Source organism: Phalacrocorax carbo, chromosome 4 (assembly GCF_963921805.1).
Source record: "Phalacrocorax carbo chromosome 4, bPhaCar2.1, whole genome shotgun sequence".
Classification (NCBI taxonomy): domain Eukaryota; kingdom Metazoa; phylum Chordata; class Aves; order Suliformes; family Phalacrocoracidae; genus Phalacrocorax; species Phalacrocorax carbo.
Genome location: NC_087516.1, coordinates 53,929,144 through 53,956,271, shown reverse-complemented (window position 1 = coordinate 53,956,271; position 27,128 = coordinate 53,929,144). Strand labels below are relative to the sequence as shown.

At 44.4% G+C, this 27,128-nt stretch overlaps 1 protein-coding gene across 3 annotated transcripts in view; it reads left to right on the top strand.

Moving 5' to 3' along the window:
* Nucleotides 1-27,128, top strand: part of UNC5C (unc-5 netrin receptor C) — a 275,298-nt gene that overhangs the window by 88,039 nt on the left and 160,131 nt on the right. The window contains exon 1 of one of the 3 annotated variants that reach the window (XM_064449977.1): nucleotides 11,066-11,148. The exons of the other annotated variants lie outside the window; for them this stretch is intronic. Coding sequence (XP_064306047.1) covers nucleotides 11,145-11,148 — 4 coding nt within the window. The 5' untranslated portion in view covers nucleotides 11,066-11,144. Of the gene's footprint in view, nucleotides 1-11,065; nucleotides 11,149-27,128 lie in introns of those variants that run through there. 3 annotated transcript variants of the gene reach the window in all.

The following is a 27,128-nucleotide window of genomic DNA, read 5'->3' as shown; positions in this document are numbered from 1 at the left end:
GGCACTATGATGACGGCTTTTGGCTGCTTTAGGGTCTGGCTACATAAGCAAAGGGATCCTTCATTAGTCAGCTGTATTGATTTTATGTTGGCTTTGTGCAATTGCAGCCCTGCTGCAAAAGAGGTCTTACTCCACAGTATTGGATGTTACAGAGCTTTGATGGGGCATTGTGTATCTCTGGGGATGCTCAAGGCTATAATGAAGAGCATGCCTTATTAAGGGGTGTCTGTGCAGGTTAACTTAATAGATGACCTGAGCCATTCTATAGAAATATTTAGTACAAATAATGTCTGCTATGATTAGAATTTAAAATAATCTGCTTCTCAGATCTGGTTCCTGATGGATTTATTGTGATCAAGGAAAAAGTAAGAGAGAAATGAAAAATAAACAATACTGAAAAGATAAATGGGAATCCTCAACAATTCATTTAGTAAATAGTTTTTTTCTCAAGTGCCTTTCAGAGCGCAAGGGAGAAAGGAGCAATAGAAGAACAAAAGACTTCTGGAAATTTCACTGAAATGTTGTTTTCTTCAGGCTCTTTCCTCTGCCAAAGCACGCTGAAAATCACAGCAAACAGGGAATGAGGCACCAGCTTTGTCTTGTTTTGTCTTATTTTTTCCCTTTGTCTTCATGACTGGCATACTTGGTGCTTCACTTTCCGAACTGTCAGATTCCCTCTTCAAACTGCTTTTAAATCCTTTGGAGCTCCTGCGAGGGAGCAGCCGTGTCAGATGTCCCCCTCTGCTTCTGACACATCAATGTACACAAGGACCTAGAAGAGGAGTTAATCCCTACCACTCTTGCCCAACTTTTCTTTCACTCAAATTTTCCCAGTCCAAATTTTCCTGGAAGTTGGGGTTTTTTAAGAAAGTGGGGGGGGGGGGGAAGCAGGCAACCTGAGCTCCATGAACCTTCCAGCCCTGGTGGTTTTGTTCCTGTACCTGGAGTTCAGTCTTGCAACTATCCTGCCACATTTTCGGAAATGACCTGCTGACAGGTACTCCTGCTGCTCCAGGCCCTCCCCATACCGGGACCCGGAGTGTCAGGGAGGATGTCTGACACCTGCATGGAGATCTCTGCCAAACCTTGGCTGGAGACCACCACAGCAGTCAGAATGGCCAAAGAGAGTTTCAAAAACCTCTCCTGAGCTAGAGCAGGCAAGACTAGGAGATACTGTGACACATGGGCTGCAAATAAGGTTTCCTTTGCTTTGATAATCAGAACGTTCCTTAACTCTCAAGTGCTGGCGTCCAGAAAGCTGTGGTTCTCCGTAGGACTGTGACATGCAATATAATGTGCTTGCTTGCCTTTAAGAAGTGCTCTGGAGGGTGAAGTAAACCAGCAAGTATCCTGAATTTACCATTCCCTTCCCTCTTGCTGAAATTTTTTGTTCCACAGTATCAAATTTCTCTGAGGACATAAAAAATGAGCGTAAGAGTATGAGGTGATTAAAACCAGGCAGCAGAACAGTAGGATCCTATTGACTTTCTGAAGGGTTTTCTTCAGAGGATAATCTAGTAACTCAGTATTTTGCTGTTGCTTACTTTTTTGCTACTTTAGAGACCGTTAAAAATGTACTTTTTTACTCAAAAGTGGATTATTTCTTGTTAAGTAGCCAGATTTCTTTCTAGGTGATGGCCAAATATAAAATACTTAGGCAAAACTACCATTGTTAATCCTTCATCAGATATTCTGACTTGTTATCACATATACTGTGTGGGGTTAAATTAGTTCCCATGTTATTTTTGCTACAGAAAACGATCAGCATTTTTTTCCATTGCAGGTCCCCTCAGTATTTTGAGAGGGGCAAAAAAGGAAAACCAAACCAAAGCAGTATTTTTTGAGTAGTTAAAGGCTAAAACTGCAGCAGACACGGTCCCATTGCTTTGCCTAGCAAGGCACTCAAACACCACCGGCGTTTCAGGGTTGGTACTGTTGTGGTTTCTGCGCAGTTTCCTTCTGACATACTGCAGTTTTGAGCTCCTGCAGTCCCCTGAGGCTTTACGTGGATTGAGAGAGCCATAGTTAGGCTTGATTTGTTGCAGCACGCTTGGAGCCAAGACAAAGCAAAGCTTTTGTATTTCCTAAAGAGCACATTATCCTCAAAGCACTTAATTAGTACCTTCTACTTTTGTTAGTAATAGAGGCAGTGCTGCTCTGCCCTCCATGGGGTGGTAGCAGGGTTTTAGCCTCTTCTGCCTCCCCTGCACATCTGTTTTAACTGTAGTTATTTACCTGTATTTGCCTGCAGATCTTGACAAGGAATCTTGTATTAATAAGGTGATAAAAATGAGGTGCAGGAGGATATTTTGCTTTGAGCCTAATGCACATCTGGAGGCCTTTTTTGTCCCACTATGCCTGTGCAAAAGGGTATCTCAGAAAGCAAGGGAGAGAAAATGTGCATTAGTAAATATGTCATAATGCTTCACAAATAAGAGAAGTGGGAGAAGAGTAAGAAAAACATTATCCACCAATATTGTGATACGGGCAGAAAGTCTTGTAGCTGAGCTGGCAGTGTACACAAAACCTAATCCCCTGGATTTTTTCCCAGGCCTAATCTGATGGCCACTTTTCACTGCTGAGTGTTGTCCTATTTATTCTTACCATTGGCCACAACCCATGTAGCAGATCCAAGTATGGGATGGCATAATGATCCTGAGGTTGTCCGTCCACATATTAGCTCATAAATATCTCTCTCTGATGAATGGGGCAGAGACGTAGCAATTGCTAAGGAGAAGCCCCTTGCCAGCGGTGCTGGGGAAGTGGAAGTATAGCTGCCCTGATCACACGCAGGCGAATGTGCTTGTGGAGAGTCTCATACCGTGGTGTTTGACCAAACAGAATATGGTCATGAATGCTTTATATGGCAGCGAGCGCTCCCCTGCCCAGCAGACGCAGATGCTGGAGACTCGCTGGAGACTTGACTTTGCTGTGCTGATGTGAGCCTGGCACAGTTCCACCATGGTCAGTGGGCAGACTGGTGATGGGCAGCAAAATGTATGAGATGAGCAGCTGTTCCACGCTGTCAGGTGTTATGCAGCTCTGCACGTATGCCTACATGGGCCATGGTCTGGCATAAAAGAAATAAGGAGGATGAGATCCATCATCCAAGAATGCCACAGGGTGGGACTAAGGGTACGGAGATGAGACAGCAGCTTAGGAGCATTTGTTCTGCACCCAGCTGCGCTTTCCTGCATGGATGCAGAACAGAGCTTTGAAACGCACTTCTTTTTATTCTTACACTTCTTTTTGTCCTTAATTTGCACCCTCAGCTTATTTTGTTAGGGATCAGTAGTAACCTAATTTCTTTAAATGCTTGCAGTTTTGCCTCAAAAGTCAAGGAGCAGTGTGATCTGCGGCACACAGATGATGAAGAGACCTTTGATTATCTGCTGTGTGCAGGGATCAGGCGATAAAAGGTTAGAGCCAGAGAGGTGTCTGATGGAGCCAGTGACATGCATCTGATCCTCCTGCAATTTCCTTGAAAAGCCATGGCTTGCACCAGTGTAGGACTATAGATATTGCCCAATAGAAGCACGTAAGAAGTCTGTAAGAAGCATAGGATACAGGTGCTCCTTCATGCATGGAAATCCAGGAGAGCAAAGCCCTGTACCTAAGCAAGGAGATGGGAAAGTAAGGGAGCGTGCAAGCCTTGCATCAATTCTTGCTAGGCAGCTCATCCACTTTCCCTTGCTACATCTATGTGCAATACCCAGAACGAAGGGAGCTCCATTTTGACTGTCATATCTAGGCAGTGAGTAATACAAGCTCTCAGTAGGAAAAATTAAAAACTGTTATGGAATCTTTTTATGTAATCTATATAAATCTATCCAGGTAGTGTGTGTTTCCTATGCCTATTACACTCTCATATTTCTATACTGCATTTCTGCTGCTTACACGTCCAAGATGATCCTTTTCTAAAACTGGAGGAAAAAGTGGCACTGACTAGCAAGATAAATCTGATTTACCTGCAGTGCTAACAAAAGTGTTGTAGAGGTGTTCTCCGGGAAGAAAAGGGCAAAGGCATTAAATGCATTTTCCGTATAGCAGAGTTCCTTTATTGTTTTCTATTTTTTCAGTTTGGTTTGGTTTCAGTGAGTGAAGAAGATCTGCACGCATTATTAATAGTCAGGAGCACAAGTGAGTTGGCTTTTACCCACAACCCTGCTGTTATCTCTAACGCACAAATAAACTGCAGCTAAATTGCAGAATTAATCATGTTAAATTTTTGGTCCCTGATAAGGAAAATGCCACTCTATTTTTATTTATTTTGAGCCTGGAAAATAATTTAGCTGAGTTCCTCTGGATGTGCGGTTTTCTTCCATTTCAGCATCCTACAGCGTTACATTAGATCTTATCATTGCTGCTACATTAGTGTGTCTAAGCAGCACTCAGTGATTATATCCACCTTCTTCAACTCCACTGCTAAATGAACTGGGACAGAAAAGCTAATTACACCTTTGCTATGGAGGAAGGTTTCCTATTATCCAGTCAACCTGCCCAAAATTTGGAAGGGCCCAGGCTCCGGTTATAATTTATAATATTGCTTGATCTGCCAGCTGCATTACCCAGGCCTACAAGGATTGCTAAGCCATGAATCACCAATACCTGCACTTCAGGAGAGGCTGGAGATGTGGGGAGGAAACTCACCGCTTCTAACAGAAAGAGGTGAATGAAATTGTGCTGGAGCTGGGACGAGGACTCTTTGGAGGCAGGAAGGAATGCAGCCTAACAAATCATGCAAGTGGGGTAGGCTCCAAACCTGAAGCCACGTCCTTTATGGGGCATTGATAGGTTTGCTGTATGTGCAAACCCACTCGGCACTATAAATGTTATAAACTATAGTCATAAAAAATAACAAGTATGTCTGAGGAAACCATGACCTGATTATAAAAAAGCATTCTAGTTTCACTGAATGAACTGTTTCCTGGAAGTGATTAACTGGGACGGACTAATAAATGAAGTAATGAATCTCTGCATTTGATCCTCTGGGTTTAATCCATGAGACTAGATTCATGACTGGTCCCATTAACTCTTGTACTGGGAAAATGCTCTTCATCTCTCATCTGCATGATATTAATTTGGAAGGTTTGCAGTCAGACAGGTACATCTTAGCTTTCAGTTGAAGCAGGGAAATCTTTTGAGAATATTTCACACTAAAAATATGCACGATAAGGTCCCAAAGCAATGCTCTTCTGATGTATGCAGCATTTTGCTTGTTCTTCTGAAATTAAGCTATGGTCTGACTGAAACCTAAAAAATGAGGAAAATCCATTTAAAGCTCCAGTCCATGAATTCATGCTGCTGTTACCAAATGTGTTGACTACTCGTTGATCTCTTTCTACAGGAGAGACGACCATATGAACAGCAATGTAGTGTCCTAACAGACCCCATTAAGAGCAGAATGGAGGACTTAACTCTGCATTTCACTGTCTCTCTGGATTTAAGCCGGTCTACTGCAGGCATGTTCAGGCAATTTCAAGGTCCAGTATATGAAGTTGTGCGTTTTAATAGAGCAATCAGAAAGATACTAAAGCACATAGATGCATTACATGGGAGATTCAGCCAAGCCAAAACACCAGACCTCAACAGATCTGGGCTTTCAGGTAGTTCAGCACCAAGAATAAAAATGACCTCATGCATAGGCATTACAAGTGCCTAAATAACAGCATGATTTGGGAACCATATCAGGAATCTAGGAACCTCATTTTAAGATATTTTTAGCTCCAGATCTTGTGCCTGACCTAGTCTGTAGCAAAGACTGTCAGTAGAGCTTGCTATAAGCATTCAGCTACTATTGTACATTGAAACCATAGGAGCCACAATCTCAGAGTTTGGCTCTTGTGGTATGGAGTATCTCTCTTAGAAATTGTATTTCAAGACACTTTCCACAGTTATTAAATAGCTGCAGAATGATGTGCAGTATCAGCTGACAGTGACGGCATCATAGCTAATAAGCTCAAGTGAGATGTTTGTTTCTTCCTTAAGCTGTTTGAAAATGGATTTTTAGCTGATATGGGTAAAAATTAAAAGCTAAAGAAAAGATTCATAGGTGAGCAACATCCCGTTTTGGGGTTCTTTTAATGGAATTAATGCAGAAGAGCCATGCGGTCTGTGTGTCATTATATAATCCAGCGGTCAAAAGTAAGGGAGGTCTGTGTGTATATGTACACATATATACATATACATAGATATATATGTGTATTAAAAAACCACTCACTGCTTCAAGTGAGTCTAAGTGCCTATTTTCAGATTGTTACTTCTGACACTAATGGGGAAATAAGTTCCTTTATAGTGTGCTTTCAGACAGTAATATAATAAGCTTGTTATTATCCACAGCATTCAAGGTCCCTTAACATCAGCAAGAGCTTAATTGTAAAATATCACCCCATAATAAGGAGATGCAATATTTTGTAAGTGTAAAAATTAAGGCTGCTCCAATTATAGGCTCCCTGTAGCTGCTTTGGAAAGACACATACCTCTCTGCTTTCAGCAAGTGGAGAAAGGTATGATCCGTTTTAAGGGCTGATCCTGTGCATGCTCAGCTGTACTGGCTGAATAGTCCATTGACATCAAAGAAAGTCTTTGGAAGATAAAATCTTGGCATCCTATGGCCAGCTAGGATTTCACCTAGGCTCCATAAATTAAAGCAGGTATGTATATTTTTTGCAGATTTTGGACCTTAAGACCAAACACTACCCTGAGGTATGGCCTTTTAAAGTCGTTAAGACTGCAAAATGGAGCTGTGCCACTAAACATCTGGAGAAGAAAGATTTCTTTCTTTCTTTCTTTCTTTCTTTTTTTTTTTAAAAAGCTGTTAAGATGGCAAACTGTAAAGGGTTGGTTTGGGATGAGTACCTGGAAGGTGATTTAAATTAGTAAGCTGCACACAAATTTCCATGCTTCTTATTTTGATCATTTCTGATGGTTAGTGTTAAGTTAAAATGTTCAAAGGGTGTCTGCAACCAGGCACACTCTCTAGTTCAGAACCCTCATTTAGAATCATAGAATCATTAAGGTTGGAAAAGACCTCTAGGATTATCAAGTCTAACCGTCAACCCAACACCACCATGTCTCCTAAACCATGCCCAGAAGTGCTACATCTACACGTCTTTTGAATACCTCCAGGGATGGTGACTCCACCACCTCTCTGGGCAGCCTGTTCCAGTGCCTGACCACTCTTGCAGTGAAGAAATTTTTCCTAATATCCAATCTAAACCTGCCCTGATGCAGCTTGAGGCCATTTCCTCTCGTTCTATTGCTAGTATTTACATGGATTGTGTGCAGAAATGCTCTCTGCAACCTGTGCCCACACAGCCCCGCGTGCTTTGCTGTGGCTGGGACTGAACTAGGTCACCTGGGTTCAATAGCATTGATGTAGACAGCCTTTAAGCTACTGATGGGACATGCTGAATGTCAGGAACTTCTCAGGGCTGCCAATGGGGGGCAACAATATTGTTAAAATTCAGTTTGCCTCTGGGCTAACACAAATTGTGTGCTAAAGCAAGGTGTGACACTCTGCAGACTGGTTCAGCCAGGCTTGTCAGAGGAGGAGGAGGGCCACCATGGTAAGAGAGGTAGCGCCTGAATCCCAGCCATCCAGAAGCTGATGGTGGACGTAGCTGGGAGAGATTACCTCCTGTTCTTGGGAGTGCTTTTGGAAATGAAGCTTCTGCTGTGCCACTCGAAATACCTGCGTGCCAAAGTTTCTGACACACTTTTAACACTGCTGTTTTGTGATGCCGTCCTCTGCGCCTGTGCAGCGTTGGGTGGGTGAGCTGCCCTTGCTCTTTGCAAGTAGAGCCCTCACTGACATCGAGAATGTGTAGCTGAGGGCAGCTGTACGTGTGTGAGTGAGAAAGGCCACAGTTCCCATTTTGTTCCCAGATGCCTTCACAGGTACCTAACCACGCTCTGCTTTTGCTCTTGGTCGGCTGTAAATTTTGTACAATAATGTAAACACTCAAACAGTCCTCCATATCTTGTAGATCTGGAAGCAGTTAATTAACTGAGTACAACCAAGCAGAAATAAAAAATAGATTCTCCTCCTTGGAGGTCTTTCTGGAGAGCCAGATGTCTGTCATCTACTGCAGTATCCAAATGACTGCCTCCAAACACTGGACAAATGCGGGGGTGGGTGGCGGTCGTGCAGCGTGCTGGACACAGGGCGGGTGAGATATCTGGGCTCTCCCGACTGCCACGGCAGCAGAAACGCAGAATAGCTCCTCCTGCATCACTGGTGTTTGCTGGCGGTGTAGCTTTGCAGAGCTTAACCCCTGGCCCTGCTCGTGGGAGCTCCTCCAAGCATCCCACCTCCCTTCCCTGTCCCGGAGCGGAGGAGTGTGGTCACCCACGCTCATGGAGCGGGGAAAACATCCACGACTCTTGGCAGTGGGTCTGGCCCATGACATCCCCTGGCTGTGCACTTGAGCAACCCGTTTCTTACCCTTTGGTTTATTCTTTCAAGCCGTTGCACAGGGGAATAATCTGTTTTCATTCTATTCTTCCGGCTCAAATCAACATGACTGCTCGCATCAGCTACGTTTACAAGATCAGGCTCCCTGGTTTGTAAAGCTGCGCATAGTTCATCTCTGTTGGTAAACTTCTTTTCTTATTTACAAATCTACCCAAGAGAAAATGGTCAGAAAATGTGTTACTGACTTGGAGACTCGCTAACCTACCATTTAATGATGGTTGAAAGGGTTTCTCTATTTTTGTGTAGAGTGCAGATCGATAAATCTTTAATAAACATCCATTTTTTTAGATAATGCATCCTTTGAGCTACAAGAATGCTAAATAACCTACAAAGAAGAGTTTCAGTACAGAAAAAGAAAAAGTTCACATATAAAATTTCAGCCCTGGGAATTTTATGTTTTAATCAGTTTGCTTAATAAAATACAATAAGGCTATTGCAGTTATCAACATGATACTTTTTGGAAATCTGACACTTAGAGCTGTCTCACTTATTAATGTGAATCACAAAAATATATGGCAAATACAAAGCATTCAGCTGAAGTTGTGTTAACTCCCAAGATGGTTTTTTTATTCTGTTGCCTCACTAGCTTAAGTTTATAATGACAGCACTGAAGATCTGATGTCTTTGTACTGAATTTTTAAATAATCCTTAGAAGAAAGAAAAATCATACATCTAACCAATTAAGACTAGGGGTTTGGATTCAGATTTGCAGACACTTCAAAGAAAGCTAAGGTTGCCCAAAAAGACATTTTCCCATGTCATTTTTAGTTCAGATGTGAACTGAGATGAGTTTGGTAAAAAAAAAAGGCTGTTTGTTTCATATTTAAAAGCCATCTTAACAAGCTTGTGGTTGTAACAATGACCGTCATGTCTAAAAAGTAGTTGTATATATTATAACATAATAAGATCATAAATAATACATGTCTGTCTATAGCTATCTACCCACCCATCCATCCATCTAGCCATCCATCCATATAAATCCATTCTTCTTAACTGTGAAATTATGAATAAAAACACTGCTCGTTCTCCCTGATAGTCTCTGGTTTTTTTCGTAGGAATTATTCTGAACCTAGACCTCAGATTTAAAGGAACTCTTATTTCAGTCAGGCTTGCTGACAAATCTGTGTTCCGTGTGACACCAAAAACGTTAGTGTGACCAAAATGCAGATCTCCCCTTGCATTCAGCAATGACTTTTTGTGCTTGGCCTTGCCTTTCGTGGGGGAGAAGTCCAGCGATAAACCATTATTGGCATTTACAGTTTGGTACACTTTGCTTAAATGCATGTGTCAAATGCAGCCTGTGCAGCCGAGTGTCCAGGCAATATTTGGGATTATCTGGAAGGGGACCAGGACTGTCCTCTTGTGCAGAAAATGCGCACAGAGACACAGCCCTGCTCAAGTGGGTGGTCTCTGCGTGAATCTGAGCATCAGGACCTCCTGGGTACAAATCCCAGCAGTGTCTCTCTGGGCTATAGTCAGCTAAATGGTGTTTTCTGTTATCTGCTGGTGCCGGATGCGAGCCCTCACTGCCCTTGGTGGGGCCCTAGAAGGCTCAGTGAGCTGCTTGGGGTTTGGGAGGCAGGCGGGGGGAGCACGCCTCCCTTGTGGGGAACATCGCTGCTTTGCATCAAGGCAGTGGCTACTAGCTACAGGCTCCAGAGATGCCAGTTTTAATAATTGAAAGCTTTGGTCCCCTACACAATTCAGAGCTTCCTCCTACGAAAACTTCCCCATTCCTTTAGCTGCTGGTAAAATGCCTGTGCCTGCAGGCAGGTGCTGGCTGCCTGCCGGTGCTGGCAGCTGGAAATGGAAATTTCACTGTGGGCGCAGCGAGCACTGGGGTGGTGCGGGGGCTGCGGGGGCTCGTCCCTCTGCTGCCTGGTGCGCGGTCAAGTCTGCAGGGATGCGCTGGGACAGCCTGGCACAGGCAGCCCCCGGCCCCTGGGAATGGGCACCCCACGCATAGCCCTGACGCCGGGCTTTGCTGCTGCGGGCTTCTAAACATCCACGCAGGATGCAGATGATGAATACCCTTCTGCGCCGAATCTTCATTGTTTCAGTGGGGCACCTGTGAGGAGAGCAGTGGGAGGGCGAGCACGGCAGGTGGTGGTGATGCTCTCAGTGCATCTGCCTTCTTCGGCATGGGGCTGGAAACTGCTGTGTGGGGTCACTGCTTTATCTGGGTGCTTCCCATGAGAGGAGGGGACAGGCAAGGCAGGGGCAAGGTTGGGGTGGTGGGGAGGCAGCGAGAGAAATACTTGACGTGGCGGGATGCTGGCAAGACCAGTGCTGCAAAGCAGTGGTATTCACAGAAGTAACAGTAACACTTTTTTGGTTGCTTTTGCATCCTTGTTATGAATTATTTTAATTTCTTTTGTGGGTTTATTAAGTGTTTCTTGTCCTGGTGGCTCAGCACTTGTTTACCAAGTTAAACCAAGCAGTAAATTACCTGTGCTTGCCTGGGCACGATAGACAGTGCAACAGAGCTGCAGCTAGTGTGTTAGGAAATGAAAATCAGGCCAGAAATACAGATAATGGGAAGGCTTCTACCGTATTTCCTGCCTTTGCCTTCTGCTCTGTCTCCCTGGAGAGAGGAATCCATGCTAGAAGTCCTCCTGGAGAAGACTTGTTGTCCTCTAGCCCATGAAACTAAGGAGCCTCACGGCTGATGGGTAAGCACTGATTTTCTTCCTCCTGGATCCTATGTACACGGTTGCTTTTTGTGATGGCTCCTAATATTGACATCAAAATGTTCCTTCTCCCCAGCAAAGACTGATCCAGCTGGAGAACTTCCTCCGTCCATTTATACTGGCTCCACTTTGTCTTCTGCAGTGGCATTGCAGCGGGGCTGTGGTTCCCCTGGTGATTCGCGGATAGGTCAGGTATTAGCTGGGCACGCGAGAGCTTTGCGGCTGGTTCCACAGTTGGCCCGTCTCCATGGAGCCCATTAAAGCTTTTACGCTATAATTTAGGCTAAGAAATTCTATTTTATCAGTTTTATTGTCCTCAAGGTATCACAGTGAATGTCAGATTGGATTATACAAATGAAGATGGTTTTACTGAGAGCCTGTTAAAGGCTCTGTGCTAATTTTATAACTTAGTTTATAAAGTGCTTCTGCTAACGTTGAATTGATTGTGAGAGAAGAGGCAGAGGCTGTTCGGTCTTTTGATACATCGCTTCTCAGCAGAAGCAACACAGTTGTGGGGTTTAGTCGAGAGCGTCAGATAATCATAGTGGGTTCCCAGCATTTGGTCATTTATAATCCCCATACGTTTTCTGTGCAAACATTTTCCCTTTTCTGATGCTTTTTTTTGCTGACCCTCTCTAGTCAGGAGACACGGTTCCCTTATTAATCTGTAAATCAGAGACATTTAATTGCTTCTGCAATTTCAGTATGGGTTTGATTATGTTCCAGTGGAAAAAATGTTGCTTTGACCAACCACTGTGATGTCTGTTTTTCCAAGCAGGAGACAGGAGAGAGAGCAGAGATAAGATACGGTCAAACAGAGAATGCCTTTTCTAATTACAAATGGCCCATTCTGTTCTGTGGTGGGCAAAAGGCCAAATGTAATATATTACAAAATATAACAATATAACCGTATATATGTGTGCTTAATATTAGGGAAAAAAAACCACATGTGAACTTTTAAGTGACTTCAGTAGAAGGAGCACGCACGTTTCTTTGGAATAAACCAGCAGTTAGTAAAAAATTTTCTTCTGTCTTTCTGACTAGCTGTAGACTCGGGGAATGGTTACAATGCTGTTTACATTCACAGCCATATTCAGATCAATTCGTAATGAAGGCAGATGAAGGCAGGCTCCTCTAATGACTGGAAAGAGTCCAGAGTATGTCAGGAATTTCTGAGACTTTTTCTAGGGTGCACTGCAGCTAATTAAATCCAAGGAATAATAAAAAAAAAGTAAAGTAGAGGAAGTGCAAATACAGATTGCAGGACTAACCTCAAGGGTCTTTGCCATTTCTAAGCTGTCTTCAATTGAATATAATCTTTTGTGGGGGGATAAATGCATTTATTCACATTCCTACGTACATCTGCTTTCTCACAGTGCTGCCTCCAGTTTTGTGTGACGAGCGTCCTCAGTGTGGGGTCCCAAGGGTTGTGCACAGATAAGAAGGAGCCAAACAATCCCAGTAGGATGAGCACTGCCTCCCTCCTTTCCTTCCAGCTCTTGGAGCACCTCCGTGCTGCTTAGGCTTTGTGCAGCACCCCATCGGTACCTGAAAATGTGTCTTTTCACTTCCATGGGTAGGCATCTCTGTGAGTACATCATTTGCTGCTCTCCATTTGACAGTCTCTGAGAGTCCAGGCACACCGCTGGGAGTCACGTAACAAAGTACAATTCAGGAGGTGTGCATGCAGGTTAGGCTTTAAGCATGGAAAGATTTAATCTTTTCCTGAGGTTGGCAGCCTGCACCGGAAATCAGCAGGCTCTGGCGGGTCTCAAATAAAATGCAAAGAAAGGCTCAGGGGGGGTCGAGCATCAGTGTGCAGGGATGCACGGCAAGATAAGGCTGGGCTTGCTTGGTAGAGAAAGCAATGTTCCTGGGGCGCCTGGGAAGCCAGGTTTAGGGAAGCAGGAAGGGTGCAGTGCCCCGTGGACTGAGGGAGCTGGGCAGTTGCTGCCGGGGTCTCCATCACCTGGGAGAAGCTTGTTCATCCCCCTTAGCTACTGCCACTTAAATCACACTGCCTTAAATAAACAGAGTGAGGGTGGTTAAAGCTTTTAGCTGTCTTTGCAGAAGCCATTACAAGGAGCTGATAGTGTGGCCAGTGAAGGAGAGAGATGGTTTGGAGCTAACGATCCGTGTGGTGCCTAAAGACTGGATGTGTAAGAGATGGCTTCACAGGAGGGGTACTGGAGCAGCCTTGTCACAGCGGGAGAATTGCTGGCCTTTCCCACTTGACCTCTGGTGGGAGTGCATGGGCTTCAGGGGCTTGCAAAGCGCTTTGCAGAGAAGCCGTCTGCTCTGCTGATGCTTGCAAGTCTGCACTGAGGCTCTGTCTCTTCTGGGCCCCTCTGTTTATTTGCCTTCAGAGAGTCTTGGAAATCCTGCTATATGAAGTCTCATGTAAATATATTTTTAAAAACCCCCACAGTTTCATGGGAATAAAAAGAAACTTCTGTGTTCCTGCATTTACTGAGCTTGTTTCCCACTGAGGAACATGAAGTTGGTTTAAATAACTAGTAAAGTGGCTGCAAAACTTAAAGAGGAACTACAGGAGGCTGGCTACAGAAATCGGTTTAGTGGTATTAGGGGTGTGCATACAGGCTGCAGGGCTAGGCTCTGTTGTGCTTAATAATGCTAAAGATTTTCTATATGAAGAGATAAATGCAGATAATAAATATTGTGGCAGTAACAAAACTCACAAAGACTCCAGGAACCCCAGTGCAAAGCTGCAGAGCACCATTTTTTTTCTCATTTATGCAGGTGCAAGGGCTTTGTTTTGAGATCAGACATTGGTACTGCTATGCCATTCTGTGGAATTGAAAACGTAGGGGCCAAGCAAGCCATCGGATGGGTGACGTGGCTCAATGGTGACATTCAGCATGCCAGGACCATCCCAGAAAAACTGCAAAGGACCTTCAACAGATACTTCTTTTTTAATTTTCCATTTCTTTTTCTTTTTCCATCTTTCACTCTCCTAAGTGATCAGAGCAGGAAGGTTCAATTGGTTTTGTTTCTCTTGGCAGCATTGTATTAGGTACAGCTGGAAGAAAAAGGTAGTTGAGCAGTAAGTCAGGAGAGGGGGAATGCACTCTGCATCCCCCAGCGCTGCAGTCCAACCCTTGAGGTGCTTGCCAGGAAGGAGGTAGGATGGCACTTGAAAGGAAGAGCATTCCAGAGCATCCTTCAGGGAGGCCAGGCTTTTTGCAGGTGTTTTTTTTTTATTTTTCCTGTCCCATCCTGCTGCTACATATGTGCCCGTTCATTTCATGAACTTCTCCTCTCCCTCAGCGAGAGTGATGTGCTGGCGCCTTTAGCTGGTGAATCCTGCTAACATGAGAGATTTTCCCCGAATGCTTTAACTAGATGTTGCCAAGCTGAACCTTGCAGTCTGCAAACCATATTTCTTCCAATGCTCCCTGTCATTTCATGAAAACAAGGCCCTTCCTCTGACATTATGTGGTGCTTTTGTTTTATACAGATTACACTGAAATTCTCACTTACAAGGTTATTACAGTTTATAATGCCCTGAAACTCCATTATGAATCCTCTTGTAGTAACAAGTACCTGGCTGTCACGTATGCAAACGCCTTATCTCATGAGAGCAGCCGGGCACAGAGGGTGCCCTTTGCTGAACACTTCAAGGTATGTGCTGAGATTGCTTGTTTCTTTTTGTGTGAGTTTATCCCAAAAAGAACCTGCCCTCGAAGAAATCAATAATGCTTCTATATTTGTCCAGGGGGTTTTGTTGGTTTGCTTAGCTGTGCCAACACAAATCCCAACCAGAAAAGTTACTGAAGCAGGAAGATAAATTTTGTCTGGCTGCTACCAGAAATACCTTCTTACTCAAAATTGGTAGGGTATCTTGCAATATATGTGATCTGCCTTGGCTGTGATGATCGGCAGCAGCATGTACTTTCAAGTAGCTGATTTTGCATGTTAAAAAAAATTACAACAATTCTTTGTAGTCTTCTGCAGTACTTTTTGGTCCTTGGAAACGTGCAGTGAGCAGACAGGACTTTCTTTTTCGCTGCCTCTCAGCCGAGGGGATCTTCTCATCCTACCAGCAGTAGCTTCAAGATCTGAATTTTGTACAAATGGTCCAGTGTAATCCTAGGACTTGATTTGTCTCTAACATCTTCCTGCCTACATTTCTCTTCAACTAATGATAGGGGCTGTTCATCTTTCTGTGACACTGGGGAAAATTTGGAAACTTGGAAAAGTACCACTCGTCCTTGCTAAAAAAGTAATTAAGGAACTTGCTGTATTAAAAGTGAAGCCAGATTGCATCCTCTCATGAGACCCAGGGAAGCAAGAGATAGTAGGGCTTATCGTAGGAACACTGGGTCTTTTCTGGGCTAATTGAACTGTCATAAGCAGTGCATCAGTTAAGACGGTCGGATACATCTCCTTTGTGGAATCCACAACTGACAACGTGGCTTTCTCTGGAGAAAATCCTGGCCTCGCTGCAAGGCCTTTGGCTTCAGAGGCAGGGGGGGAAGAAGAGAAGGTTAAAAAGAAGAAAAACAGAAAAGCAGGGGAGGAGAAAAAGGCTAGGGCCTAACTGAAGTTAGAAGTGATCTTGTTTTAGAGAATGTTTTCTTAACAGAGTGTTGCAATCCTCCGCCTCGGCATTTTGGATTAAATTACCGCTGGTAGAGAAGTTCCATTAGGGCTGTCATGTCCAAAGGTGGCTTTTCCACAGCCGTTACTCTCTCTTCCTCCCCCAAACCTCAGGTACCAGGATAAAAACATTAACGGGGGCCAGAGCAGGCCATGAGGATGAACTTTTTATTACTATGCAAATGCAGGCAATCTAGGAAATTAATGTTTCATGCGTGCCTCTCTTCACAAGGCGTGTTTTGATTACAGGCGCCTGGTCCCTTGGCTGAGTGGCCGGCTGTCAGGACTGTTGTCCTAAGCAGGGTCTTGAACTTATTTTTGTTTCTTGCCAGCTGTTGTCTGGCAGCCAGTGAGGGGACTGGCCGCGTGGTGTCAGGCAGGCTGCCCCAGGGGCTGTTAGCAGTGCCGCAGGAGGAGCGGGGCATCTGGGTGTGCGCAGCACCATGAGTGTCGCTTCCCAAGCCCGTAATGCCGTGTTGCACATCCCTCCTGGGAAGTCACCTCGGGAAAGGAAGGGCTGCAGCAATTACAGAAGCTGTTGAAATAGTTTTCTCTGCACTCCCCTAGCAGGTAGCTAGGCAATGCTACAGAGAGATGTACGGCCAAGATGTGATTAGGATGAGCTGTCATCCAGCGTGATAACCCTGCTGGGTGTACAGCACTGAGTAACTCAGGCAGGGCTACAGTGCTGGGGTGTGCTTGTTAGAGTGGTTTGGGCACAGAGCAGGTCTGCTTGGCGCAGGTGAAGATGCAGCCTTACACCTGCCTTTGAGGGAAACTGAATGTGGTCCCCCAGCACCCACTGACGGGCAAAACACTAACTGCATCCGCAGCGTGGTTTGCTGTGGTCCCGTAGGCTGGGGCTGGCAGCAGGCACGCTGCCCAAAAAGCCTCATGTCCTTGGGAATACGGAGTCACGGCTGGGTCCTGCCCTTCTTCTGTCTTCCTCAGCCATTTTGAGAGGAGCAGCTGCAGTTTCACCTTCATTAAGCCTTGCAGCGTGCCTGCGAGGTGAGTAAATGCTGCTGTACCATTTGTTCAGCAGGCAGTTGTTAAACGGCCCAGCCAAAATGCCGTAGGACTCAGTAGCGAAGTTCAGGATGGGTCTCAGGATTCAAGTGCTCACTTGCTCTTTTCTTTACTGTGATTTTAATGAACGCTTATCACAAGGCAAAAAGTGTGAGTCAGTACATCCTGCAACCTGAGGCCACGCGAGCGGCATTCTGCTTCAGATGCACTCACCCAGAAGGAGTAAGAGCCTCTTAATGTGTTCACAGCATTAATAAGCTTAAAGTGGATTTGAAGAAAAGGTAAGAGAATTGTGAATTAAATATTGATCCTGGTATTTCACTGTTGAATTGCGGACATTCAATTGCCCATGGATTATTCTGCCATCGAATCATAGAAGCTAGAGATGGAAAAGCCGTACAATTATCCCATTCATCTCCTTGCCAATGGAAGAGTGTTCCCCACAGTACATTCTCACAGTGGTTGAAGTTGATTACTTAATTCCAATTACTGACAGTCTACTAATTGCTTAGGCTGTATTCCAATTTTTGTCAGCCCTCCCACCATGTAAACTCCTTATCTAGAGGTCTGCCCTGCCTTCTGGAGGGGGATCACACGAGTGGTTTTGAATAGGAACTTTTAAAATAAGCCAAAGTTTCCCCCTATTTTTTTTCTGTTCACCTTCATTTCTGACTGCATGTGTTCTTGATCTACCTGCAATTTATAAAATAAACAGGCAAACTAAAATGCCTCCAAATGAGTCATTTAAGGAGAGCAGACGTGTGTCAGCATTCCCAGCCATGAGTATTTTCCTTTCAATGTGCCCTGGTCACTAGCCTCCAGCGATGGCTTTCTGATTTTATATACTCCTGAATAAATTAAGGCAAAATATCTCTGCCAAAATCTCTAGCACTGCATTCGCATCTGTTTTTTTTTTTTTTCTTTTATCCTGCCATTAGAGAAGCATCCTCCAGTGATCCTTAGTATCCAAAATTAGTCTTGATGAAAAGGAAATATTAACTTTCTCTGTTACTCACTGGTAAACTCACACCTCAGCCCTTCACCATCTTCTTTCCTTAAAACTGCCCTGTGTTACCCCAGCCCATTTTGCTGTCAGGGAAAAATTAGCTGCACACTGGCAAACGTCAGAGGACAATGGGCAGTTTTCTGACTGTCCAAATTCCTTTAAATCATTTATTTATTCACTCATACATTTTTTGGCCAGCAAATATGCGTAAGCAAGGGTTTCTTGATGGGACTGGGCAGCCACAAGGGTACCAGATGGAAAGGTTGGCAGAGACAGGGGTCACCGGAGACTGAGGACAAGTCTGTGAAGTTTATTTAAAAAAGGAATTGCTAGTGGTGGAGCCAAGGGGTAAAGGCTGGCATGAGTCTGGGGAGAAGACAAAATGATTGAAGGTGGATAAAAGGAGTTTTCTTCTGCATGTGTGTGCACTGCAGAAACAAGTAGCGAAAGGCAACTGGGGCGATAGCAGCAGACTGGGAGGATGCACAGCATCTCTGGGTGGTGCTGGGCTCTGCCCGGCACCATGGTGGGACAGCAGGCACCGAGGGCCTGGCGGGCTGCCTGCGCCCACAGAGCTCACCTGGCCCAGGAGGTGATGGGAGTGTGAAAGGAGAGCTTTGCGATTCAGAGCAGCATTGGGAAGTCTCCAAAGGGACTGTGGTAAAGAGGCTTTGTTTTGACACATGAGGGCATGGCACTCCCATATGAAGTGACACCAGATAAATGACTGTCATTTTCAACCACATCTGTGGCGCAGAGTTTTGTGAAGGAAGATTTCCAGGCACAAGGGAAGGAATTTGACTGTTGGTGGGGACTGCAGCCAGAAAAAGAATAAGTCAGTAAAAGAAAGTCCACTTATAAAGAAGTTTACAGAAGACAGACAACTATGTGAAAGCAAATCTGTCAGACCTCCAGGCATGTAAAATTGAAGAATTCTGCTCAGTCACGAGATGACACTGAGATATGTCAAGCTCTTGGCCTGAGAGCTTATAAAATGGCTTAAAGTCTTGGCTTCACTTTTACTTTGAACATCCCAATTGAGTGCTGAGCGAAAGAATAGCCGGGGAGCAAGCAGGCTGAAAATGAGCCTGTGCGGCAGAGCTGCTGCTTTGAAGGTGCGTGGCCTTTCACCGCCACACAAGTTTATCATCCGAGGCTTGCCAAGTTTTTCACCCGATAAAATGAACTAGGCAAAAGGAAAGGAAAATGCACAGAGGGAAAATGTTACATCTGTCTGTAGTTTAAGCTGAGCCTCAAGTTCAGGTTACAAAGTGAAGTAAGGTGCACAGGAGTTATTTTAATATTTCAGTAACTGCAGTCAAGGCCATGGTTGCATTTATGACTGGCAGTGTAGAATAACCTACAGGAAACATTATCTGCCCTCAGGAATGCTCTGTCTGAGACAGGGATGTTGTATCTTAGCTCAAAGTGTAATATTAAAAGAGGCTACTATCTCCCACGATAGTTGCTTACAAAAGAAATGTATTGCCAGTTACTGTAGCTATGCTATGTAACCTCCCAAACAATTCCCACCATCACCTCTAAACAATAGTTTGTGGATTTTTAATCTTCTGTTTGATGGTGCACATGGCCATTCCCTCAAAATATGAATTGTGTCTCCATTAGAAGTGGCTAGCTCAAGCAAGAAATCATCCTGCTTCTTTCTGCTTACCTTATGTTAGTGTGTAGCTTATGGCACATACACTTGACTGCTCTCAAACCTCAGTGTATCCTGTATATTTCTGTCCCTTGCAATAGGAATCTGATCTGAAAAGGTGTTAAGATGATGCAGGTGATATGGGCTCCATGGATCTCATACCTTAGGCAGTTATCTTTAGACATAAAATTTTTGTTTGAATAGCACGTAATTTTGTACTTACAGCTATGGCATTCCATAATTAGGGACTGCTTATATTTAGGAGATTTAAAAAATTCACTTCCTTTCATTAATTTCCATGCCAATTCTGATGGTAAGAAATTTGTGTTTAAACAGATGAAAAAAAAATTGCTACAAGGAAAGGATCAGACATCTTTCTGTGTTCTATCAGGACAAGACTGAGGGGACTGAGATTACAGGAAAGGAGATTTGCATAGTTCTCCTGAAAATCTTTCAGGAATAATAATTAAGCACCGGGATAGTTGCCTGGAGAAGCGGTCAGGTCTGCACTGATGGGGATTAAAAATCCACAGGAGAGTGTCTTAAGCGTAACCTAAGTTGAATGGATCTTGCCTGTGGACTGAAGGGTGACGTCTGCTTTCAGTGATTCCCAAGAATCAGGGGAGACAGACAGTGGGTCTTACACCAATTACTACTGTTCTGCCTGGATTTAACTCTCCTTTTCCAGGGTGGGTTGTAGGATGAAAGTGCTGTAACACACACCCCCACCCCCACCCCCAAATAGTGCTGTATTTGTGGCAGTGCACCAGTTTGGAAACACAACACAATTGCAAAGAAAGGTCAATGACCTTATTCAGAGTTAAGTAGGAAGATCTATGGCCCAAAGGGGAATAAGCTTCTGGCAAACAAAATAGCCAAATTTAGCAAAGCAGAAGAGACTAAATCAGGAGGCAAATATCTTGCTGTTATTGTTTAAACCACAATGCTCTTCTCTTTCAAGGCTGCTCTCCATTTAAACCTTAAGCAATTGCAAACAGAAGTTTTAGGATCTCCTTAGAATCACAGAATCACATGATGCTTTGGGTTGGAAGGGACCTTTAGAGGTCATCTCATCCAAACCCCCTGCAGTGAGCAGGGACATCTTTCACTAGATCCAGTTGCTCAGAGCCCCGTCCAGCCTGACCTTGAATGTTTCTAGGGATGGAGCATCTACCACCCCTCTGGGCAACCTGCTTCAGTGTTTCACCACCCTCATAGTAAAAAGTCTTTTCCTTATATCCAGTCTACATCTACCCTCCTTTAGTTTAAAACCATTACGCCTTGTCCTGTCACAACAGGCCTTGCTGAAGAGGTTCCTCCCATCTTTCCTACAGTCCCCCTTTAAGTACTGGAAGGCTGCAATAAGGTCTTCCCGCAGCCTTTTCTTCTCCAGGCTGAACAACCCCAACTCCCATAGCCTCATAGTCCTCCTAGGAGAGGTGCTTCAGCCCTCAGGTCATTTTTGTGGCCCTCCTCTGGACCCACTCCAACAGGTCCATGTCCTTCCTGTGCTGAGGGCTCCAGAGCTGGATGCAGCACTCCAGGTGGGGTCTCACCAGAGCGGAGTAGAGGGGCAGGATCACCTTCCTCGACCTGCTGGCCACGCTTCTTTTGATGCAGCCCAGGATACAGCTGGCCTTCTGGGCTGTGAGCACACATTGTTGGCTCATGACCAGCTTTTCGTTCACCAGTACCCCATAGTTCTGCTCTGCAGGGCTGCTCCCAATCTCTTCATCCCCCAGCCTGTGTTGATACTGGGGGTTGCCCCGACCCAGGTGCAGGACCTTGCACTTGGCCTTGTTGAACCTCATGAGGATCTCCCAGGCCCACCTCTACAGCTTGTCCAGGTCTCTCCAGATGACACCGTATCCTTCTGGTGTATCAACTGAACTGCTTAGCTTGGTGTCAGCAGCAAACTTGCTGAGGGTGCACTTGATCCCACTGTCTGTGTCATTAATGAAGATATTAAATAGTATCTGTCCCAGTACAGACCCCTGAGGGACACCACTCGTTGCCGGTCTCCATCTGGATATTGACCCATTGACCACTACCCTCTGGATGTGACCATCCAGCCAGTTCCTTATCCACCAAACAGTCCACCCATCAAATCCATATCTCTCGAGTTTAGAGAGAAGGATGCTGTGGGGGACTCTGTCAAAGGCTTTAGAAAAGTCCAGATAGATGACATCTAGCTCTTTCCTTGTCCACTGATGTAGTCACTCCATCACAGAAGGCCGCTAGGTTGGTCAGGCAGGACTTGCCCTTGGTGAAGGCATGCTGGCTGCCTTGGATCACCTCCCTGTTGTCCATGTGCTTTAGCATAGCTTCTAAGAGGATCTGTTCCATGATCTTCCCTGGCACAGAGGTGAGGCTGACAGATCGGTAGTTCCCTCGGTCCTCCTTTCTACCCTTTTTTAAAATGGGTGCAATGTTTCCCTTTTTCCGGTCTTCAGGGACTTCACCTGACTGCCATGACTTTTCAAATATCGTGGAGTGTGGCTTAGCGACTACATCAGCCAATTCCCTCAGGACTCTAGGATGCAGCTCATCAGGTCCCATAGACTTGTATGTGTTCAGGCTCCTCAGGTGGTCACAAACCTGATCTTCCCTTACAGTAGGAGGGGCTTTACCCTCCTGGTCCCCATCTTGAGGTCCATCAACTCTGGAGGGGTGAGGAGGGTTTATTCCTTCCTGAATAAATAACAGCTCTGGAAAGCAGGTGCAGAGTTACAGGTTGGTGATGAATGACTGCAGAGACCTTGGCACTCCATTAACACTGGCAGATACAGGGTGTCCTCCCAGATCATACAGTGTGGTTCACAACTCTTCTGTGTACCCTCCATGAAGTTTCTTTAAAAACAGTCAACCTCCATCCTGGATGTCATGTTGTAATGGACAGGTGGAGGGAATTACAGAGCTCTAGTCTTGCAGCTCTTCTCCCAGTAGATGTTGCCATCAAGGCAGCCCTGGGAAGAGAAAGAGAGAAGGAGGTAGTTTCTAGTTCTTTTGCCTGGCTGTGATTAGCTATTTCACTGTGAAATACTGATGAAGTGTTTCTGGTGCTTCGGTAGGAGCGCCTTGGGACAAATGCTGATAATGGTCCGCATGGTCCATCTGGCTGTGGGAAGACTTTCTAGCAGCCCAAATGCAGCAATGCCATCCTGTGAGCATGGACTTTTGAACTGCTCTGAGTAATACTGGCTTTCAGTTGTGCTATAGAACTGCTAAGCGATCCGCCTTGTGTATGAAATTAATAGGTGTGGGTTAGAATAGAAAACCAAGCAAGCAAAAGTATGTTTTCAAATGCTTCACGGTGTATTTTTCAACCTTTGCACCCAAAGGAAAGCTTCCTGGATAGTCAGGGCTGGACTGTCAGTTGAGGAAACTGAGGAAGCATGCCCATGCGTGTGTTTATTTTCAAAACAGCCATCCTTGTTTTGGGTGTTGTTTCGTAGGTCAAACAAGAGAAGTGTTCTCTTCCCTGCCGCACCCAGCTCTGACAGATTGATGTAGTGTGCCCAGGAAGAAAAGAAATGCTTGTCCAAAAATTATTTCCCATATCTTTGAGAGGAACAAGTCATATTATTTTTTCCCTTGACTCTTAGTGCTGAAAGCTCTGCCTTTACTCTTTAATAGATGACTCTGTTTGATGAAGGTTTCTGAACTGCCTAAATGGTCAGGTGTCAGAGATCTATAGGCAGCTGGTGTTTGTTTAGTAAATGATGTCCCTGTTATTGTAGTAAAAGACAGGCCTCAGTGGGCTATAAATACACTCTGTTCCCATGCATCATACCTCTGTCCGAAGGTACATTTCAGACCTTTGGTTGTTTGCTCTCCAATTTCTTTCTTTTTCATTACCTTTCTCCCTCCCTCTCTTCCACTAGGTTATTACACTGAAACAAGACCAAACCAAGTAATTCATGTAATAACCCTTTCAGAAGGAAGCAGAATTTTCTACAACAGCTGCCACTGCAGTCTTTATCGTTGCCCTTTGTGAACCAGTGATGGTCCCATGTTACTTGAATAACGTGCCAAAGATGACAGTGAACACGTATTTAGTGGATACCACTATTGCAAAATGCTCCTATCTATCTGCATTAGGGTTTATTAAATGGAAATGGTGGACCTTAATCTTTTTTTCTGCAGTTGACTGCATGTCTGCATTGTAGAGGGTTAGAAAGCAAATTCTGCTTAGAGAGTGCATGGGATTTTGTGATCAGATGGGTGGCCAGAAGAGAATTTAAACAGCAGTACTATTTCCTGTCTGTCTCTCCTCACTTTACTCCTATGATGGCTGTTCTTGTACATGCAGGGGAGTTTTAGGTAATTTACAGGATCAGTAGAGCATCACCAAGATCCCAAAGCTCACCAAACTTTTATTTGAATGTCTAAAGCTATAAGGTCAGAGGAAAAAGTGGCTTTTGGGAACCATTTTTGTATATATATATCTAAAAGTTCATGTTCTCCTGGGGTTTGTGTACATTGATATAATTGTAAAAATAGCTTGGTGGTGTCTGGGCTGTTTAGTTTCTGGTTCTGTTTGGGACTCTAATATGTAGAAGCGTGTGTTTGGTCCAAGGCTTGGAAAATACATGAGTTGGGCTTCTGCAGTAAATGGGAGCTAACCTTTCCTTGTCTTGGATAACACCTCGTCATTATTATCTCATGTCAACTGGGTTGTCTCCTCTCTTTTGCCTTGCCCGTAACCCAAAGCTGCGCGTCGGCTCAGCTGGAAGTACCAGTGCAGTGTCACTGAAAATAGAAAGTGCTCTGAATGCACCCGACATGCAGCTGGTGCTGGGTGGTACCTTGGAGTCAAATCCATCCCCAATTTGAAAACATCTGAATCCAGGAGGAGAGAGTATTTGAAAGAGGAAAGGAAAATGTAAACACTTTGAATCTTGGAGAAATTCATAGGCTCATGAAAGTCTGAGCCCAAGCTTTCCAAGTAAGAGCAATCTCTTCCCTCAATTCTTTATGCAGTAACTCTGAACATCTGATATTTCAATTCTGGTGAACAACTGGCAGAAAGCCCAGGAGCACAGAGTCTTGAACTGTCCTCCAGTTAACATCTCAAAGACTCCAGATCTCTGAGTGGGAATTCAGTATGCCATAGGATCTGGGCACGCTCTGTGGCCAGGGTTGCAATTGACCATGATTTAACAAATGTGCTTGTGATTTAAAAATCGACTTCCTATTCAGAATTGCATTGAGCTGCTCCCCTGGTAGACAGAGAGTTACATTTACACGCCTCACCAAAAGGTCACAAGGACAGGAAGGAGTGAAATTCCAGGTTTTCTGATACTCTTCTGAAAGAACACGGTCATTTGTTCAGTATGGAGGAGAAGCGCGGCCTCCTTTTATTGTTATTTTTCCCTTCAAGCATATCTGACAGAATTAGGACTGCAATAAAACTGTCCTGATAATGATGCAAATGTGTGAAATTGCAGATCCCCTTCAACAACCTTTTGCTCTTAGTTTGTTTCTTTTCGGCTATCAAGCTGCTGATTTTAAGCCTCCCCTTCTCCTGAAACAATATTTTATTGGAAAAAAGATATTTTCTCACTTTTTCCTGGCTTAACTTTCCATTCTCATCATTGATACTCCACAAACGAATCTCTGAGGGAACCGAATAATTGGAATCTTCAGGGTACGCATTGTTCATTTTCCACTAGATATGAAACCCATCATGCTGAACTGTGAGTACAGCAGGATACACTTAGCAGGTATATGAAAATGAAAATAAAAGGACACTGATTGAAAGGAGGGGGGGGAGGGAATAATGGAAGTGACATTTCCTCAACTCATCCAAAATATACAAAACTATTTTAACTGCTTTCATAACAGATACCATGCAAAGAGACCCAATTAATTTTATCTTCATGCTGCTATAAAATCTGTATAATTCTTTTGGTTACCAAAATGTCTGAGGTACATTATATTATTCATACAGATGTCACTTCTTGGAAAAAGAAATCACATTTACTCTCTTTTTATCTATGGATTGATCTGTCCATGAACAGCTCCAAATCTTAGCAGGGGAAAAAAGTGAAAGTAATAATAACCTGATAAATTCTGGAAGAAACCTTAAAGACAAAGTATGTCCGCATCAGACAGAGATTGGCATTTAAATAGAGGAGCACATACTGTGTGAATGTAATTGTGTTTAAAGGTATAATATCTTCTGACTTGATATATTGAAGAGATGAAGTGCTTTTGCAAGAGGTCACAGTAGCCCTACAATTCGCATGAGGGTAATGGAGGGAACGCTAACAATAGCAAATTAAGCCCTAATTCCTGGCAGAGTTACAGGGAGCCAAATCCATTTCCACAGTTCCTTGAGCCAGACTCATTTTTGGTTTCCACTGCTGAAAACCAGCAACAGTTTTGTGTATCAGCAAAGAAGGGGATGTGGCCAAGACCCTCAAAGCGAAGTGCTGGTTCAGTTAAGCGGCAGGAAGTGCCACAAATTTTATGAAACTTCCATGCAGAAATGCAGGACGGGGAGGCCAAGTTGCCCTCTGGTTCTAGGAATAGGTACCTTGTTTCCTTTGCAAACCTAGAGCCAGGTAAGTCCTTGCAATTTTGTTGATCTTCACTTCAGGCTGCAGTAACCGTTACAGGCTGCTCAGTATGCTTGAGCCAAACATATTGATCTACAAGGATGTTGGAGAGGCAAATGACACAATCTGCTGGCACTCAGTTATGGCAACAAAAATTAGTGTAATTGACAGGTTAGCAAGTGAGTACTCAGAGGTTTGTTCTCCAGAAACATCCAACAGGGAGGATGGATGGGTAGGTTGATTTCATAACTAAACATGAAACTGCCTCATTTTCTGGTTTCATAATCAGCTCAGAAGCCAGCCCCAGTTTGACAAATAGTTTTCTCCAGTTTAGAAGGCTTTCAGAAAGCTTTGGTGCAGTTTCAGGCAGTCTTAGGCTGCTCTGTACAGGCAGTTCTGCACAGGGGTCTGGGTAAATCTGGGTTAGTGTAGAATTTCATGCATCTAGTACAGAGAAGTAAAAAACATTGCAAAACAGTTCTTTTTCCACATATGGGCTAACACAGAGAAGAGCCACAGCCAAACACAGCCAAATTTGCGGGGGACTCCAAATGCTGACTTTGGTATGTGGGCCTATGTTACTTTTTTTAATCCTGAAAGACCCAACATTTGACACTTTATGTTTGTTGTCTCATCTGAATATAAGTCACAGTGTAAAACTTGTTTATCTCCTGCAAAGTGAAAGTATGAAAATTAGTCTTGTGTTATTCACCGTATTGAGCCTGCTGAATCCAGAGACAAGCTGTGATCAGCTCACCTCTGGGAGAATGTCCGTAGGGTACCTGTGGCCATGTGGCATGCAGTAGGTAGGAGAACCGTCTGGATCTGCATTTGGAAGGGAAAAAAGTAAATGGCCATAGAAGAGGGGCAAGCACCACAGCGTTCACTGGCTTCAGCTTTCAGTGGCTCCTTTATACTCAAATGACAACCAAGAGGGAGCTGAGACCTGATCTGGAGCTCCGCTTGTGCTCCAGTTTGCTGCCCAGATAGCCCCACTGCTCCCTGCCCCTTTCTCCCAGCAGATGACAGAATTACAGGCTAGCCTGCGTTGCAGACTTGTTTTTGAAGATAGCAGCATCTTCTCCAG